The sequence below is a fragment of the Doryrhamphus excisus genome, linkage group LG21, assembly GCF_037039965.1.
Source record: "Doryrhamphus excisus strain RoL-2023G ecotype Guam linkage group LG21, RoL_Dexc_Guam_v1.1, whole genome shotgun sequence".
Lineage (NCBI taxonomy): Eukaryota > Metazoa > Chordata > Actinopteri > Syngnathiformes > Syngnathidae > Doryrhamphus > Doryrhamphus excisus.
The window spans coordinates 14,433,354-14,453,009 of NC_136377.1; the positions used below are offsets into that span (position 1 = coordinate 14,433,354).

Consider the following 19,656-nt stretch of genomic DNA (forward strand, 5'->3'; position numbering starts at 1 on the left):
GTAATGACATTTGGTAGTGAATTTTTTGTTAATGTTTTTGTTTTCTTATTTTGCAGTTTGTGTTTTTAACATTTCTTCCATCTTTAACATTCTGTATCTACGCTGTTACAGACATTGATATTATATATTGTCATATACAAGCTATGTAATGCAATATAAATGTAGCCTCGCCTCTCTCTATACTGTATTATGAGAACCTGTGTACGTCTGCATATGCGCGCGCACCTCAGAGGGACACGGCGTTCCTCTGTGATGCTCACGGGCTTGGATACAGCGCAAGCGCATCCACTGGCCGACTGCCGGCAGCATCATGACAACAGGGCGCGCGGGCAGCCAATCGTAGCACTCTGGGCGCCGTGCCGCGACCTGATTGGTCGACCGGTCTGCAGCACTGTGGAGGAATGTCTCGCGTTTTAAGCTTCATTCATGCAGATTAGAAAGAACATCTGGAACGTTCTAACTCATGACAACACACTTTACAACATCTGTGACATTCTAACGTGTTCACTTTGCTACACCCGGAACACTAACAGAACGACCCACTTTATGTATCATTTATTTAGCTTTTTTCTTTGTTATTGTGTAAAGTGGATAATGTGACGTCACATGTCATTATGTTACTGTTTACCTTGTCATGAAAGACCAATTTATGCTTTGGTTGCAAGCAGTAGAAGACATTAATTAAAGCGCGCACATTAACGATTGTCTATTTATAGCAGAGGTCACATTAATCAGGTGGTAAAGAGGAGGGTGTGGGAAAATACTGGACCCTCCACCATGTTGACACACACACACACACACACACACACACACACACGCGCGTTGTCACTTTTAGGAAGGAGACAAGTTTGCTTCCTCCTTTGGTACGAAGCCACGCAGCCTCCATGATCGCCCCTCTTTTTCTCTCTACCCCCACTTTGAGTCACATCTCGCCGCCTCTACTTTGTGATTCAATCACTCTTCGCTGGACAAAGTGGGAGCCAGGCCGCCATTTTTGCTCGACAGTCAGTGGAAGCAGAAACTTTGGTAGCTAGCTGGTTAGCTGTCGTTAGCTAGTAAGGTTAGCGAGGAAGTCGACTGACAACTCGCCATGAGCGCCCGAAGTCGGACAGGCTCGCCCCGACATGACACCGCTTGTCACGTCCAGCTAGCGTCGGTTTAAGAAGGACAGAGAGGGAGCTTTAAACTCAATTGAAGCCCGAGTGAAGAGCGTTTTTATCGGCTAGAAGGATGTCGTGTTAGCGTCGGCTAACGCGCGAGCCGACGAGCCCAAAGCTTTGATTTTTTTAACTGCACTGGCTTGCCTTGCTCAGCCTCAGCCCCGTGCCTCTGACTCCCTGTTCGGAGCGACTGGACCATCCTGCGCCCCCACTGCCACTCCTCAAACTGCGTGGATTCGCCTTTCCCAGGTGAGTCGGTGGCTAACTGTTTAGGCGGATGCTACATCATGTAGTGAAGTTCTATGTTGGAACGCAGCGAAGCGAGCTAGCTAGGGAAAGTTGCTGTCAATGTTGGGCAGTGTGTCGCAGTGACAGCTTTAAATACGGTATGCAAGGCTACTGCCATTGTAGGCTTTGTTTGCCCAAGTGGTTCGTAGTATGTCACTATAACAAACCAAGCGATTGTGTGAGGCTTGTAGTTAAAACGACGTGATTATGATTGTTGTGCTAGCGGCTACGTTAGCTTGCTAATCCGCTTTATGCGACTCGCCTGCCTGGAGAGAGAGCCACTCCCTCCGCTGTGCCTGCAGGACAACAGCACTCTGCTTCCAAGGGGGTCATGTTTGTTGAGTTTGAGTGTTTGAGAGAGGTGTCAGTGTGCCAGCTAGCTGTGTCACGGTAGGTGTCATTGGTGCCTTCACAGCAGGTGGGGGGGGGTCGCTCATCATCGGCGGTCACCGCTAGCATCCCTCGGCCGTGCGCTGCTGCTTTGTGTGTTTGTTGTCAGTGCGTGTGTGTGTTGTTATTGCGTAACAGCGACTGTCAGTCAGTAAGCTGCTCTCCTAGCTTCATCAATATCATAATAATACACCCATAATAATGCATGGTCATACTTTGTATAAATAGGATAAAATCCCACCGTGTCAGTGTGTTGGTGCACCCACGCATGTTGTGATGTTTGCGTGCAACACACACGCTCACATGCAGGCTCCCTTTGTCTGCAGTCCACCTGTTTGTGTTGTTGTTATTGTGGTCATAGCATACACACATTAATGCTGACGTTCCATTTGTTCCGTGCGCACATGACAAGGTGTGTTTGTGGATGTCATGAAATTGATGGAGAGAAAAGATGATGATTGTTAAATATGTGCAGGCCGCTTGGCTTGGAGGTCTTTGTGGATTAGAGAGGCACGTCTGCATGTGTTGGAATGTTTGTGTTGCTCAACTATTGTTCAAATCCTCTCTGTGCACATTCACACTAGCACCTCTGAGCTCCAACTGTTCAGATTTAGAAACATTTCCTCCAAGGGAAGTCATGTTGATGGAAATATTCTGTTCCAGGGTCAAACTGTGGACATCATAAAATCTTTTAATGTTGTAAGTCACACTTCAACAGGGCTGTCCCAATACAATTTAATCACTTTCGATATATTACTGTAATGGCAACTTTGAATATCGTCCGAAATCAGTATTGATCCATGATATTACAGTAAGTATGAGGGAAAACACACCCATTTACTTCTTTATGCATGTGGGGTATAGTTTTATCCACAATGTAGTGGCAGCTAGGCGTCATATAGCAAAGTTCGATGTACTCAATTAAGCTTTTAAACCCAAAATTACTTATCAACAGGGGCTGGTCATCCTTGCTTTTATAGCAAAATACGTCTTTTTGCCTATTCTATTGACACATTTCTGGCCACTTCGACTTGCTCTCTGCTGTTTTGTTAGCAAGATAGCAAACACTGTTGTTGTGAGCAAAAAGATGCTTGCATCCATTAAGCATCTTTGGGTAGTTAGTGGTCGGCGGACAGATGTGTAGAAGGCAAGGCAAGAAGCAAGTGATGTCTGAGGTTCAGAGTTCTAGCTTGTCATGGGTTACAGAAGCCCATCTCGCTATTATTATTATTATTATTATTATGTTATTACTGTGCCTGGTGTGAGATAATTTAAACCTGTAATAAATGCCTTTCTGGTGATCACGTCCACTCCTTGCCTCAGCAAACGACACCTTGTGTCCAAAGTGTCTGCCTCATGTGTATTTTAGTTCATTTAGTTTATTTACTGGTTATCGAGCTTGATAGAGACCAAGAATAAGTACACATTGCTTAAATATGAATATATTTTTTGATTCAACCACAAAACAGCCATAATTTATTATTTATTTTATGATAAACCGAGGCTGCACGACGGTCGAGTGGTTAGCGCGCAACCTCACAGCAAGGAGACCCAAGTTCAATCTCACCCTCGGCCATCTCTGTGTGGAGTTTGCATGTTCTCCCCGTGCATGCGTGGGTTTTCTCCGGGTACTCCGGTTTCCTCCCACATTCCAAAAACATGCTAGGTTAATTGGCCACTCCAAATGGTATGAATGGTTGTTTGTCTATATGTGCCCTGTACCCTGCCTCTCACCCACAGACAGCTGGGATAGGCTCCAGCACCAGCCGTGACCCTCGTGAGGATAAGCGGTAGAAAATGAATGAATGAATGATAAACCGAGATACGGTGAAAGCGCGGTGTGCCAATGGTGACGTAGCGAGGAATGACTGTATATAATTAAAGGATGAGTAATAAGGCCTAAAACCCATATTGCTTTATATATTACAATATGTATGACAATATATTCTTTCATATAATTTCCAAAGAGGTTACAGCTTTTAGCTGCTGATATGTAAGATAACGTATTGCGTCATTTCTGCGTGTTGTATTATTCTTTCTGTAGAATCTTGCAAATCTACTTGCTAATTTCCAGTTCATAGCTTGTTACTCTCTGATGTAACGCCGTTCCAGGTAGACTTCTGTACTAAGCACTGCTGTTGATTTGCCACTTTACATTCAAGCGAGCTTGGCAGTTAGCAAGACTTCTTTTATGGCTTCTTCTCCTCAGTACTCAGTACTCCTCAGTGCTTAGTACGCTCATATAATGATAATTGCATGTCCAGAATCTTCTGGGACATTGAAGGCATATTTTCCACTTCTTTAGACAGCAAACCCGCTGAGACGGAGTGCCTCTGCTGGTTGCAGCCAAGTAGTGCACCTCTTTGAACCTTGACAGACTGTGTTGCACTTTCATTGTTGTGACGCTGAGGTTGTTGTCACTGAGAAAACTAGTGCTTCAATCCTCTTAGCCTTCATCCTCTACAGCAGCTCAGCCAATAGGACACCGCCATCATGTCATCAGGTGGCCGCCAGCTTCCTCCCTCGCCCCCTCTTCTTGGAGGCAGTGGGCCACACATGTACATCATACATAACGCTGTGTGTGTGTTTTTTTCCTGCCTCCTGCCACAGAAGGGTACTAGTGATGTCAAAGACAAAAAGGGATGACAGCCATAGAACAGGAATCTTATTTTCTATACCGCTTACCCTCACTAGGGTCGTGGGGGTATGCTGGAGCCTATCCCAGCTGTCTTTGGACAAGAAGCTAGGCACACTCTGGACTATAACAGTAATGTTGCAGGAAATTATTCCTTACATGTTATACAAATTGATGTTTGTTTTGCTGGCCACTGATTTAGCACTGGTAGCATTTAGCATAGTTTTTTTAATAACACTAGTAATGGTCATTGCTTCTGATGTGTTTCATGTTTTCAGCAGATTGCAAAATAGGAGGGATTTATGAGGAATATCAGGCTTATGTGGGCATTTTTGACATGAGGCCATAATTCCATAACAACTTGTTAAGTAGTTGGATACTTTGTGAGGAAAAAAGTGCACTTTGTTGAGCCTGGTCCACTGACAACACAAAAAAACCTGCACCAGTGTCAAATACTCTACATCATCTTTGTCCAAAGTGTCGCCTGGGGACCATATGTGGACAACAGCTTGGTTTTTTATTGGCTCTTGGCATATTGTAAAAATAAAATGAAATCATTATTAGTGAGATATTATTAGATATTCCAACTTATTTATTATTCATTTGCTTTGTCACTTATAACAAAGCACCCATAAGATGTGATCAGATGTTTTGCTCAGATAGATTAGCATATTGACCTCCATTGGATTGTTTTTTAGCATCTTTTATGCACAAAATGTATCAGTGCCCTCCCACCCCCACCCCCCATGTTCACATGCACATTAAAGCAAGTGTGAATCCCGCTTCATCATGTCAGATTGCTTTGCTGGAGTCGACATGAAAATCAATGTTGCAGCTGTTGTCACAGCAGCACACATTGCTTAACATGACTTTGACCTCTTTACCTCCTACATTGTTGTTGTTTAACGTCATGCTTGCATTTTTTGTGTGACACGCTACTCGTTGGCTCTTCAACATGTAAATGCCGCTTCCAACATTTGTCTCCACTTCCTCTCCTTCCCCTGCAGGTGTCCCTGCGCTCGTCCCTCAGGCCCTCGTACTTCCGCAGATGAATCTTCGGCTGCTCCGGTGTAGCTCAGCACCCACACTGTCTCGTCCCGTCTGCGTGGGCGACACGGGACCCCTATAACCAGGATGCCGTCCTCTGTCCGGGCGGGGAGCCTGAAGGATCCGGAGGTGGCCGAGCTTTTCTTCAAGGAAGACCCGGAAAAGCTTTTCTCCGACCTGCGGGAGATTGGTCATGGCAGCTTTGGCGCTGTCTACTTTGTACGTCTACTTATGACTTTTAGATTATCGTTGAAGGAGGTTTGAGTGTTCACATCCTGATGAAGCGAATAAAGGCTTTTTTTCTTTTTTGCTCTTCCAGGCGCATGATGTGCGCACCAATGAGGTGGTGGCCATTAAAAAGATGTCGTACAGTGGGAAGCAGTCCAACGAGGTCTGTTGACAATGTGAACAACTCATGTCAGTGCAACAAAACCCTGCTTGGTTCTAAATGTGTGTGTTCTCACCAGAAATGGCAGGACATCATCAAGGAGGTCAAGTTCCTCCAGAGGATTAGGCATCCCAACAGCATCGAGTACAAAGGATGCTACCTGCGTGAGCACACTGCTTGGGTGCGTCAAGAAAAATTCACTGTACACATGAAACAAACATGAGCAGCTTGGGGGTGTTTTCCATTTTTTTATTAGCCCTCTGCATATTCTGAAACAGCAAATAATTACCAATGAGATATACTATAAGATTGCTTATCGTATATTGATCTACAGTGGATTAGTTTTAGCATCTTTAATGTACAAAATGTACCAACCCCTGCTGTAACGGTTACAGTGGTGCCTTGGTTAACGTCATTCATCCGTTCCAGAAGGTCCAACTCAAACCAAAGTGGACTCTAACCAAAGTACATGCTACTGTTGAATCGGAGGCCATATATTAGTAATGTGATGAGATCGCTTTTCCTTTCATGAGGAACGCAACAGCAATGAGGAAGACATCGCACACATTTCTCATAGTGGAGTTTGTGCCAAGTTTTTTTTTTTGTGCTCTGGATTCCAAGTACCTCCAAATTACTGAGTTTCTTCCAGCACAGACACGGTAGCCTGTTAGCCTCAACGAACCTCCGGGCTTGTCTGCACCCCTCCTTCATGCAGACATGAGGGAGATACAGCTCACATTCAGTCTATATCAATATCAACGATTTGGTTGGTTTTGATAGGTTCGATATAAATTATATAAAAAAATATTGATTATAAAAATTCGATATATTGCCCAGCCCTAATATTAACATAGACTAGATTTGTGCCGTATCATCCTTATGCAAGTGGACTGTGATAGCTTAAAGTTGAACTGAAGCAGACTCAAATGACAAGATAACCAGCTATGTGTGTAACTTGTGTTTGATTGGCAGCTCGTTATGGAGTACTGCCTAGGCTCGGCCTCTGACCTCCTGGAAGGTGAGCAAGTGACCTGCCATGAGTCTGGTGTGTGTGTGTCGCCATCTAAGTCTGTAAGTGCATTTGTGTCCTTCAGTCCATAAGAAGCCTCTGCAGGAGGTGGAGATCGCTGCCATTACCCACGGTGCACTGCAGGGGCTGGCTTACTTGCATTCACACAACATGATCCACAGGTGCCCTCACATCGTGTGCACGTCACCTTCTGAACACCTTTTGGCATGAGCTTGACATGTTGCTCGTGATGGTCTGACAGGGACGTGAAGGCGGGAAACATCCTGTTGACAGAGCCCGGGCAGGTCAAACTGGCAGACTTTGGCTCCGCCTCCATCGCCTCGCCTGCCAACTCTTTTGTGGGGACACCATACTGGTCAGTGGTCTGAAGTCCAACGTGTCTTACGTTGGTTGGCTCTAAAGTAACACGAGTGTGCTTGTTAGGATGGCGCCTGAGGTGATCCTGGCCATGGACGAGGGCCAGTACGATGGAAAGGTGGACGTCTGGTCTTTAGGCATCACGTGTATAGAGCTGGGTAACCAGTCTTTACTCAGACACACATTCACGTTGTTAATTACTGTTTACTAACTGTCCCTGTCATTGCAGCCGAGCGGAAGCCTCCATTGTTTAACATGAACGCAATGAGTGCCTTATACCACATAGCGCAGAATGAGAGCCCCACGTTGCAGTCTAGTGAATGGTAAACACACACACACACACACACACGCACACACACTCTCCTTTGACCTCCGCTAAGCACAGATTGTTTTTGTTAGAAGGATTATGCAAAATGACATAAAAGGCTTGCGTGTGGCATGTTGTACTGCACACAACCATCTACAGGACTGGAGTACAACACATACTGAGCACTGTGTAACCGTGGCAGACGTCTTCACTGATTGTCACTTCTTTTTAAGTTAAAAGTGATTCTTTTAAATTTATGTGTGTTTCATTTCATCCTTCCACAGGACCGATTATTTCCGGAACTTTATTGATTCTTGCCTTCAGAAAATCCCACAGGACCGACCCCACTCTGATGACATGCTGGGTGTAAGCACAGACACAGTTCTGCGTTAAGCACATAGCACTACTTACTTTAGTACATTTTGGACCAAAGTGAGATACACAGTCTGTGTCGTCCCCCAGCATGCATTTCTGCAGAGGGAGCGTCCAGATTCAGTTCTGATGGACCTCATTCAGAGGACTAAGGATGCTGTGCGTGAGCTGGACAACCTGCAGTACCGCAAGATGAAGAAGATTCTCCTTCAGGAGGCTCATAATGGGCCTGCACCAGAAGCTCCTGATCCAGATGAGGTGTGTGTCCATGTGACTGTATTTGTGTGTGTGTTGAAGCTAAAGCGACGATGCTATTATGTTAGATCTCGGTGCCTTGTAATAAGCTGGTGTGCATCACTATGCTTGCATCTATGTCCATCTTCGTCCTGTCCGTCTGTCCCTCTGGATCCGCCTCCTCCCGCCCTCCCTGTGTGTCTTTACCGGGTGCACCTCAAGGAGCTGGAGCCGGGCGGTGGGCGCACGGGAACGGTGAACAGCGTGGGAAGCAACCAGTCCATTCCCAGCATGTCCATCAGCGCCAGCTCTCAGAGCAGCTCTGTCAACAGTCTCAATGAAGCCGCACAGGACAGCCGCAGCGAGCTGGACCTGATGGAGGGAGACCACACCGTCATGTCTAACAGCTCTGTCATACATCTCAAACCGGTGGGCACACAACAGCTATTACATCAATACTTATACAAATATGTTCCAAAAAAGTGCAATAACCAAGCTAAGTGTATTATGTATAATGTGCTGAGAAAGCTTGAAAGGAGCTTGCTCCATTGTCAGAAGATTGCCTAAATGGGTTTGTGCAGCTGGGTTGAGCACACGTTGATGTTGCAGGAGGAAGAGGAGGCTTTCACCGGTGATCAAGCGACTGGCGATCGGTCATCAGAGCCTCAGGCAACTTCGGCTCAGCCTCCCAGGAAGCACCATCGAAACAGAGAGCACTTTGCTACCATCCGCACTGCTTCACTGGTGAGAACACGTACACATGCTTTATACAGTAAACCTCGGATATATCGGACTCAGATATATCGGAAATTCGCTCACAATGGACAGATAAAAAAGAACCAATTTTTCTGTAATGCATTTCCAATAAAAATTCATTGCATATATCATACTTTTTCCGGTATACGCATATAACGGATTTCGCTTATATTGGACAAAACCAGTGTGAACAATTGAATCCGATATACAGTGAAGAAAATAAGTATTTGAACACCCTGCTATTTTGCTATTTCTCCCACTTAGAAATCATGGAGGGGTCTGAAATTTTCATCGTAGGTGCATGTCCACTGTGAGAGAGATAAACTAAAAAGAAAAATCCAGAAATCACAATGCATGATTTTTTAACAATTTATTTGTGTGATACAGCTGCTAATAAGTATTTGAACACCTGAGAAAATGAATGTTAATATTTGGTACAGTAGCCTTTGTTTGCTATTACAGAGGTCAAACGTTTCCTGTAGTTTTTCACCAGGTTTGCACACACTGCAGGAGGGATCTTGGCCCACTCCTCCACACAGATCTTCTCTAGATCAGTCAGGTTTCTGGGCTGTCGCTGAGAAACACGGAGTTTGAGCTCCCTCCAAAGATTTTCGATTGGGTTCAGGTCTGGAGACTGGCTGGGCCATGCTAGAACCTTGATATGCTTCTTACGGAGCCACTCCTTGGTTTTCCTGGCTGTGTGCTTCGGGTCGTTGTCGTGTTGGAAGACCCAGCCACGACCCATCTTCAATGCTCTGACAGAGGGAAGGAGGTTGTTCCCCAAAATCTCACAATACACGGCCCCAGTCATCCTCTCTTTAATGCAGTGCACTCGTCCTGTCCCATGTGCAGAAAAACACCCCCAAAGCATGATGCTACCACCCCCATGCTTCACAGTAGGGATGGTGTTCTTCGGATTGTACTCTTCATTCTTCTTCCTCCAAACACGCTTATTGGAATTATGACCAAAAAGTTCTATTTTGGTCTCATCTGACCATAAAACTTTCTCCCATGACTCCTCTGTATCATCCAAATGGTCATATGCAAACTTAAGACGGGCCTTGACATGTGCTGGTTTAAGCAGGGGAACCTTTCGTGCCATGCATGATTTCACATCATGACGTCTTAGTGTATTACCTACAGTAACCTTGGAAACGGTGGTCCCAGCTCTTTTCAGGTCATTGACCAAGTCCTGTCGTGTAGTTCTGGGCTGATTCCTCACCTTTCTTAGAATCATTGAGACCCCACGAGGTGATATCTTGCATGGGGCTCCACTCCGATTGAGATTGACCGTCATGTTTAGCTTCTTCCATTTTCTAATGATAGCTCCAACAGTGGACCTTTTTTCACCAAGCTGCTTGGTAATTGCTCCGTAGCCCTTTCCAGCCTTGTGGAGGTGTACAATTTTGTCTCTGGTGTCTTTGGACAGCTCTTTGGTCTTCGCCATGTTACAAGTTAAAGTCTTACTGATTGTATGGGGTGGACAGGTGTCTTTATGCAGCTAACGACCTCAAACAGGTGCATCTGATTCAGGATGATACATGGAGTGCAGGTGGACTTCTAATGGGCAGACTAACAGGTCTTTCAGGGTCAGAATTCTAGATGATACACAGGTGTTCAAATACTTATTTGCAGCTGTATCACACAAATAAATTGTTAAAAAATCATGCATTGTGATTTCTGGATTTTTCTTTTTAGTTTATCTCTCTCACAGTGGACATGCACCTACGATGAAAATTTCAGACCCCTCCATGATTTCTAAGTGGGAGAAATAGCAAAATAGCAGGGTGTTCAAATACTTATTTTCTTCACTGTATCCGAGGTTTACTGTATGTATATATATGTGTGTGTGTGAGTAAAATGAGAATTCATTTTTAAAAACTACAAATGAATACTATTTACTATATAATAAAAAAAAATAATAAATGAAAGACAAATGAACACAAAACAACACAAAAAACAAACAAAAAAACAAAATATTGGATAACGCATAAGTAAATGCTGGATACGTAATTATACACCATTGTCTGGATGCTAAGCTATGATGACTTGTTTTTTTCTCATGTGTGGCCCAAATCTCCCTAGCACATTATTTGCCATGTCCCTGCTGTATAAAGTATAGTAGAATGTTTATTGTACTGTATGTAAGCAATTCTACTCCTATATCAAGGCGTGCACAAATATTATTTTCTTCATGTTAAATATGACAACAAAAGACATAATGGAAATGTCAAATGGATAATAAAAGAATGTTGCGCTTGCAAGGGTGCGTTGTATCTCATGTTGACATGGACTGTGCACAATGAAACACCAGCGTGTTCTCCACAGGTGACACGTGAGATGCAGGAGCACGAGCAGGACTCAGAGCTTCGAGAGCAGATGTCAGGATACAAGCGCATGCGGCGGCAGCACCAGAAGCACCTGATGGCACTGGAGAACAAGCTGAAGGGTGAAATGGATGAGCACAGACTGAGGCTGGACAAGGAACTGGAGAGCCAGAGGAACAACTTCACTCAGGAGATGGATAAATTACTCAAGAAGCACCAGGCCTCCCTGGACAAGGATGTGAGCTTTCTCTCTCTCTCAAACACACACACGCACAGACACACATCCTTCTGCTGGACAGCATGCTAATTCTAACAAGCGGGTGTCTCATCATCAGCTGAAGACGTTTACTAACGATGAGAAGAAGTTCCAGCAGCACATTCAAGTGCAGCAGAAGAAAGAGCTCAGCAGCTTCCTGGAGTCTCAGAAACGAGAGTACAAACTACGCAAGGAGCAGCTCAAAGAGGTAACCATGGCAACGCTACAGCATGAACATGTTTCAGTGGCTTACATTTATTCTGAGCTCTCTGAACATTTAGGATTGTACAGGAAAGGTGAAAAAACGTGCACGGATGCACCCATTAAAATAAATAAGCCAGTTTTGATATTGTAAGCCTGGGGTGTCCTGATCCGATATTAGCCAAAAAAAAGTATATATTATTGGCCTCCATCTAAACATTGGTGAAGAACCATACCTCTGGCTCCCATAGACATGGACATGCTGTCTGAAACATTTGCAAAGCGTCCCAACTGGAGAGCGAAAAGCCATTAGCTATAGCAGAAAAGAGCTTATCCCCTGTCAGCTCCTGGTAAGTAATGTTGGGTTTAAACACTTCCTCGAGCCTTTCTACATTAGCCTATCCACCATTACATTGTGTATAAAACTATACCCCTCATACATGGATCCATTTACATCCATACCTAGTGCTGCTGACTATTGTTGTCACTTGATCAAGCCTGTTTTAATATATTCCACCCACGGTCCACCTCCAAGCACGCCCACTCCGCTGTGGTTGGTCACAGCCGTGAGTGCTTAAAAGGACTTCTGGTTTGTGCTGCTCGCTGTGAACAGTTTAGCAGTTATTAAACGGCCATGCATCATTTTAAAATGTCAGCTTTTAATATACAGCCATGTGTTGGATTCCGAATCCAAAGCAAAGGCTGTACAGAAAAGTGGGAAAAGCATCATAGAAGATTGTTTATCACGGTCATGTCTGGAACCAACTAATGACTATAAACATGGGATTACTGTATACCGAATTGTACTTATGAAACATGCAGTTACACCACATCACATCTTGTCCAAGCATCTTCTTGCTGGAAAATATGAATTTATAGCTGCCGACAGTGCAATCAAATTAATTTATATTGAAGATGCATTTAATAAACGTAATATTTACAATTTTTAAAGCTGAGGAAATAAATCAGCTAATAGGCTGGGATCTACTGTCTACGTTTGCAATGTGCAGCGTTTCACCTACTAGCAGCAGATGGCAGTCTAGTTATCTAGTTATCATAGCTGTTGTTACATGATTCAGCCAGTAGAGGGCACTCAAGTCAGCCTTTAACACTGCTTGACTTGAAACAACATATGATTGCTGCTGATGATCGTCAATGACAATGTCAGTCATCTTGTGTTGTGTCAGGAGCTGAGTGAAAACCAGTCCACACCCAAGAAGGAGAAGCAGGAGTGGTTGTCGAAGCAGAAGGAGAACATCCAGCACTTCCAGGTTAAAGATCGTCACGTGCACTTCACTCACATCATAATGGTGCTAATGTCACATGCACTCACAGTGATAGCTACTCATGCTAAAAGCTGTCAAGAACTGATGTTAAAGATGTTAGCTACTGGAGTGTTAAGGATGTTATCTCCTGGCGCTGAAGATGTCAGCCACTGATGCTAAAGATGTTGGCTACTGATGCCAGTGGTGTCCAGCCACTGATGCTCAAGGTGTGTGCTTGCAGGCTGAGGAGGAGGCCAACCTGCTGAGGAGACAGAGGCAGTACCTGGAGCTGGAATGTCGACGCTTCAAGCGCAGAATCCTCATCGCCAGACACAATGTGGAGCAGGACCTCGCCCGAGAGGTGCACATATACACACACACACTGCACTATTTCCCACAGGACTGCGATCTATATGTGGCTGTGGTAGGTTGCATGTGGGGAATTAATTAAATTTGTCAAATTTGTGCTTCATGTCAGAATTGCCTAACTTGGCAACATGGCACCTGAGACTGTACTATACATGCAGGCCTTTTAAGTTGTGATGCCATCATGGTTGCTCTCCAGGAGCTGAACAAGCGTCAGACACAGAAGGACCTGGAGCACGCCATGCTACTCAGGCATCACGAGTCGATGCAGGAGCTGGAGTTCCGCCACCTGGCCACCATCCAGAAGGCCCGGGCCGAGCTGATTCGCACCCAACACCAGACAGAACTCACCAACCAGCTGGAGTACAACAAGAGGAGGGAGCGTGAGCTCAGGCGCAAACACTTCATGGAGGTCCGACAGCAGCCTAAGAGCCTCAAGGTGGACACACACACACACACACACACACACACACACACATAGTCCTTCCAACAACCTCTAACACCTGTCCTGTCAGTCCAAGGAGCTTCAGATAAAGAAGCAATTCCAGGAGACATGCAAGACACAGACGAGGCAATACAAGGCCCTCCGCAACCACCTGTTGGAGACCACACCCAAGTGTGATCACAAGGCGGTGCTGAAGCGGCTCAAGGAGGAGCAGACTAGGAAGCTGGCCATCCTGGCCGAACAGTACGACCACTCCATCAACGACATGCTCTCCACGCAGGCCGTGAGTGCGCCACACCACAGACGCCACACTTCCTGTTTGCTAAGCATGCTAATGATGCCAAGGGTGTGTTGATGCTCAGCTGCGTCTGGACGAGGCCCAGGAGGGCGAGTGTCAGGTGCTGAGGATGCAGCTCCAGCAGGAGTTGGAGCTCCTCAACGCCTACCAAAGCAAGATAAAGATGCAGACGGATGCCCAGCACGACAAGGAGAGGCGAGACCTGGAGCAGAGGGTCAGTCTGCGGAGGGCGCTGTTGGAGCAGAAAGTAAGAGGCCCCTAAAATTGCTCAGCATGTTTTTAAAAAAAAAACATCAGCCTCAACATGTCTCCCCACCCTCCACAGATTGAGGAGGAGATGCTGGCTCTGCAGAACGAACGTTTGGAGAGGATCCGCTCTCTGCTGGAGCGTCAGGCTCGAGAGATCGAGGCCTTTGACTCAGAGTCCATGAGGCTAGGATTCAGCAACATGGTCCTCACCAACCTGGGCCCTGACTCGCAAGGGGGTTGGGGAGGAGGGGCCGGCGGAGGCCACGGCGCTCCAGGGGGTGGACACTGGCCCGGAGGAGGAGGAGGCCACCAAAGTCACCAGCAGCAGGGGGGTTCCAGCTCCCAGCAGCCCTGGGGTCCACCCATGATGGCCGGGGGCCCGCCCCCTTGGAGCCTCCATCACCCCGCAGCGGGAGGTCAGAGGGGGAGCGGGGCAGGTGCGGGAGGGGTGAGAAACAGCCCGCAGGCTTTGAGGAGGACGTCAGCGGGGGGGAGGAGTGAACAGGGCATGAGCAGGAGCACCAGCATCACCTCCCAGATCTCCAATTCATCACACCTGTCCTACACTTAAAACACACACACACACACACACACACACACACACACTTTACCGTCAGGAAGTGCTGGAACACAATCCAAAGTCATTACATTTTTACCTGCGTCAAAGTTAGCAACAGGCTACTGTCATGTTAGCGTCATGTCTGCCATGCTAGTGTCAAATAGCCTCATTTTAGTGCCATGCCAATGTCAAGCTAGTATCATGTCTGCCATGTTAGCGCCATGTCGTCGTTATGCTAGTGTCATGTTAGCGGCATGCTAGTGCCATGTTAGCATCTTGCCGCAGCCTGCCTCAACATGCATACACTGGATGCAACAAGCGAAGAAGGTGAGTGTCGTGTCAAGTGAACAAAAAAAACGCGTACGAAGCGAAGATAGTTAGCCAAGCATCGTCTACGTCCGTGCTGGACAGGAAGTGACATCAAATTGTCATGGAGGATGGGGGTTGATGCTGTGATCTTCACCGCTGTGCCCCTGCAAACCTTCCCCAGGGTGACACCCCACTCTGTCTCACCCTCGCGACCCGGCCCCGCTGAGTCTAAACCCTGCCCACTTCCAGTGTGACAAGAATGGAGGAAATGAGATGAACAGGTGAAGTGTATATATGTATGTACGTCAATATATGTATGATTCTATATAGGAGGCGCATCTTTAACAGTCACAGGTGGAATGTACAGTAAATGTGTTAATATTGTAAATGAAGTTAGAAAGAAAATGTTTTAATTTACACATAAAAGAACAGAGATGTGCTTGCGAGCGGCAGCGTTCCAGTCAACGCGCAATGGGGGCTTAGCCAAATGAAGCTCATGCCCTGACGCCTTAAGAGACGTGCTAGATTCCTCTGAGGCAAGTTCACCTGAGATCGTTTGCACTGATTGCACAGAGATAAAGCAGATCTACTGTGGCCCCGCCCACTCAGTGCAAGGGGCACGGTTAAGCATGTACAGTTTCATGTACAGTTTCATGTACAGTTTCATGTACAGTTTCAGTATTCTTTGCTGTCCTTGGTGGAATTTGCTGTCTTCAGTCTTCAGGTGGAAAAGCTGAATGTCACGTTGCCTAAGAGAGAAGTTATTCCTCACAAAAGGACTCGATGACAAACAAAAACATGTCTAGGGACATAAATGTAATATTTCGTTTGTAATTATTTTTTGTTGGAAGAGGGCTACTGGATTATGAATCATCTGTAATAAAGTAATTTTATTATTTGTTGCGTCTCTCATTTGATACTTGAATCAATTTTCATTTTATTTTGTTTTGGACTACACTGCAGTGAACTCCGGTGACCAATGGAAATACTGCTACTGTCCGACTACTGTACGGTCCTTCCACCTCTTTGCATCTACCGATGCTGCCGTTAATATGAATCAAAAACGCAGGATTTGGATTTGAACGATGTCAGCACTTGTAATTCATGATTGGCTCCTAATGAACCAATCACAACCATGTGACGTTTCACATCTGTTACTTGATTGCATGGACGCCTGCAAGAAGATCATGGTGCAGTGGATTGAAAGCTGGAAGCGTGAGTATTCATTTTCCATCAAAAATGATAGATAAAACAGATTAAAACATAACAAAAAGTGTCAACTTTGTTTTTATGTGGGAGTGGAGTCAAAATCTGAAGTTTGATTTTTGTTTGCAGGTCTGGGGGGTTAAGATAGATGAGCAGTGGCTCCATTAGTTATTGTTAATTGGGAGTATTAACGTGGATGGCGAAGAAATCAACGCCACAGGAAGCCACGTTTTGCCCCAAAGTACCAGTATGGTGCTCACGTGTTTACGATGGAATAGCAAAGAACCCGGATGTTCTTCCGCCATATGTGTGTAGTTTTACTATTGTTGAAAATGTTTGTTCCCTTTGCGATGGGGCGTAGAAATTAGTTTTCTGAATGTTCTTTTTGGGATTCTAATCCCTTAATTCACAATAGTTACGTGAAACGTGAATCCATATTTCGTTCCCTTTTCTGTGCATTCTAGCTCGAGAAAACGAGTTAGCTAGCTAGCAACAGTCGTCATGGGAAATACCTATTTTGACGCTAAAGACATCAAAACTTAAAAAAACGCAATTTACATACCTGACTTGTATATCAACCAAGTGGATACTTAGCTCTCAGCTAGGAATGAAGGAAATACATTCCTTCATTTTGACACTTTAATTAATAGCTGTTACCATTTCAACATTAACTAACTAATTAACTTTTTTTTTTTTAGATCAGGATCAATAATGTGATTGGTGAAGAGGTGACCAAAGGGAAGGAAATGACCAAGGAAGCACAGGTAATGAGAGAGAGAGGTGACAGTAGAAGTACAGTAATTGAAGGATTTGATCTAAAAAGTCTTCGATTTCTTTCATAAACACATCAATTGAGTTTTAACACAATAAGAATGAATGTCTGTGTTATTACGGCATAAATGGTTAAGTACTCAGCTGCAACAATGCTAAGTAAATCAGCGTATTTCTAATATCAGCAGGTTCCGTATTAATGCGTGATATATCAAACCATGCAGCATTATTACATGTTTTTTTTAAGAGGGCTTCATAGTCAAAATGGGTGTGTCCCAATGACAACAATGTGTATTGTTAGCCAGCTCATATTAACTCCTTTTCTGGTGTTATAATGCACAGTAATGGGAAAGAAATGTGTTCAAGTTTACCATAAGGATTATGAATGATGGGCAAAATTCCCCCTAAAAAGTGCAGTTCCCCTTTTTAAATGTAGTGGAATTTGACGGTAATTTTTTCATTCACACAAATGTCGTTTTCCAAACACCGCCTTTCCTCATTTTCTCACAAAGAACTGCCACTTCTTGTCTGTTAAGTTCATAGATATTTATATTGTATTTACCTTGTCAGTTTTCCACAACAGTCTGTTCTGGCATTATTCCGTTCTATAAATGTATGTGAAATTGATAGAATTTTATTTTTATGTACTTAATTTTTCTGTCTTCATAACAGCTTCCAACGAAACCAACCTAAAAAAATTAAACTTCCCAAAGCTGTGCGGCCTTCAGGGGTCAAAGGTAATATACAAAGTGCTTTGTTGTAAAAAGTTAAATATTGTTGATTAATCCTTACTAGTTCTATAGCCGTTGAGTGTTGCGTGTTATTGAGTTACAAACGGGCATTAACTCGGCTCACAAAGAGAAAGCCTCTTATCAACACACTCTTGCTACGCATCAATACTAGATACACATACATCTATTCGGTAGCTGGCCTTGCAAAGTTTCCAGTAGCTTGTTCGTTTACTTACTTTCTTGTGAATTTTTATTATTCCCGGAATCTTGGATATTTATATATATATTTTTTTTTAATTTTTGCGAAACGGTAGCCTGCACACATGACAACTTGAACGTTGTTGGTAAACTTGGAAAAAAACTGTCGACAACCTTAAAGCGCCTCAGTAGTCCCACTGACATACATATGTTCAACAGAGCGAACGTTAACTAAATAAAAACGGTCAACATGAACTTTAAAGTCCATGTTGACAGTTTTTTATTTACATTTTCTCAAACAACTACAAGGTGTGCAGGAATAGAAAAACACAGTAGTAGTAGTAGCAGTAGGAGTAGCAGCAGCACTGTGCCATGTACAGTACACTTACGTACGTCTGTGGCCTATGGACGGGCCAAATTGGACACACCTCATTCAATTGGATTTTTCATGAATTTTTCATCACTATTGACATTGTACATTCTCAAAACTATGAATGAACACATGGAATTATATACACAACAAAAGAGTATGAAATAAATTTATATATAGCTGCACAACGCACAAGTGGTTAGGAGTGGTAGGAGACCAGGGTTCAATTCCACCCTCGGCCATCTCTGTGTGGAGTTTGCATGTTCTCCCCGTGCATGCGTGGGTTTTCTCCGGGTACTCCGGTTTCCTCCCACATTCCAAAAACATGCTAGGTTAATTGGCCACTCCAAATTGTCCATAGGTATGAATGTGAGTGTGAATGGTTGTTTGCCTATATGTGCCCTGTGATTGGCTGGCCACCAGCTGGGATAGGCTCCAGCACCCCCGCAACCCTTGTGAGGATAAGCAGTAGAAAATTAATGAATAAATTGATATACTGTATGTCTTGTATATGTGTGTGTGTGTGTATATATATGTATGTATGTATGTATGTATATATATAAATAATAGTGCTGCAAACCTTAGTGTTCTCTCAATGAGGTAGTTACCTGAAATAGTTTTCACGTCATAGGTGTGCCTTGTCATGATTACTTTGTGGAATTTCTTGCATTAGAACATAGTTCCCAAAACGATGACACATGTACGTAGTATGTAGACGGTTCACTTCCTGTATGAGCAGAGCTGGGACTCGTCATTGAAAATGTTGATCTGAAGGCGTTGGTGAAGGTGGGCTGTACGGGTTGTGTAAACACGAGACATACCGTGAGAAAGGAAGTTTTTTTTTTTAGGCTTGCTTCTTACCAGCTACATCCTGGAAAAACAATAAATTTGTCTGCTTTTATAAGGAGATAGAATGAATATTCCGTATCTATTTATTTAAGATAAATAGATATAAAACAAACATATGAGCATGAATAATAATGAGCATGTTTACACGAGTGTGACATAACCTTTGAACTAAGACAAACCCCAAATTGTTTGGTCATCATTTGATCATTCATATTCGAACAAATATGTTCTTTGTTGACTCGATACGCTGTAATTTTGACTTCATCTCGATGGTTTTCAACTTTTGGCCAAA

General features: G+C 44.3%; 1 protein-coding gene across 4 annotated transcripts; it reads left to right on the forward strand.

Annotated features, from left to right (window-relative positions):
- The first annotated feature begins 791 nt into the window (after window positions 1-791).
- On the forward strand, window positions 792-16,137 carry taok1b (TAO kinase 1b). Of its 4 annotated transcripts, XM_078787923.1 has the most exons (22): window positions 792-1,409; window positions 5,481-5,739; window positions 5,840-5,911; window positions 5,988-6,089; window positions 6,881-6,926; window positions 7,003-7,099; window positions 7,180-7,293; window positions 7,362-7,453; window positions 7,525-7,618; window positions 7,887-7,968; window positions 8,065-8,232; window positions 8,431-8,637; window positions 8,818-8,952; window positions 11,293-11,529; window positions 11,627-11,755; window positions 12,936-13,019; window positions 13,255-13,374; window positions 13,579-13,818; window positions 13,895-14,107; window positions 14,187-14,369; window positions 14,448-15,882; window positions 15,919-16,137. In XM_078787923.1, the coding sequence occupies exons 2-21, from the start codon at window positions 5,608-5,610 to the stop codon at window positions 14,940-14,942; spliced, it is 3,042 nt and encodes a 1,013-aa protein (XP_078644049.1). In that variant the 5' UTR covers window positions 792-1,409; window positions 5,481-5,607; the 3' UTR covers window positions 14,943-15,882; window positions 15,919-16,137. The 4 variants fall into 4 exon arrangements, with proteins under 4 accessions (XP_078644049.1, XP_078644047.1, XP_057944288.2 ...); XM_078787921.1 differs by having other exon boundaries at window positions 8,065-8,637; XM_078787922.1 differs by lacking the exon at window positions 792-1,409 and adding an exon at window positions 1,690-1,838 and having other exon boundaries at window positions 8,065-8,637.
- Window positions 16,138-19,656: the final 3,519 nt, after the last annotated feature.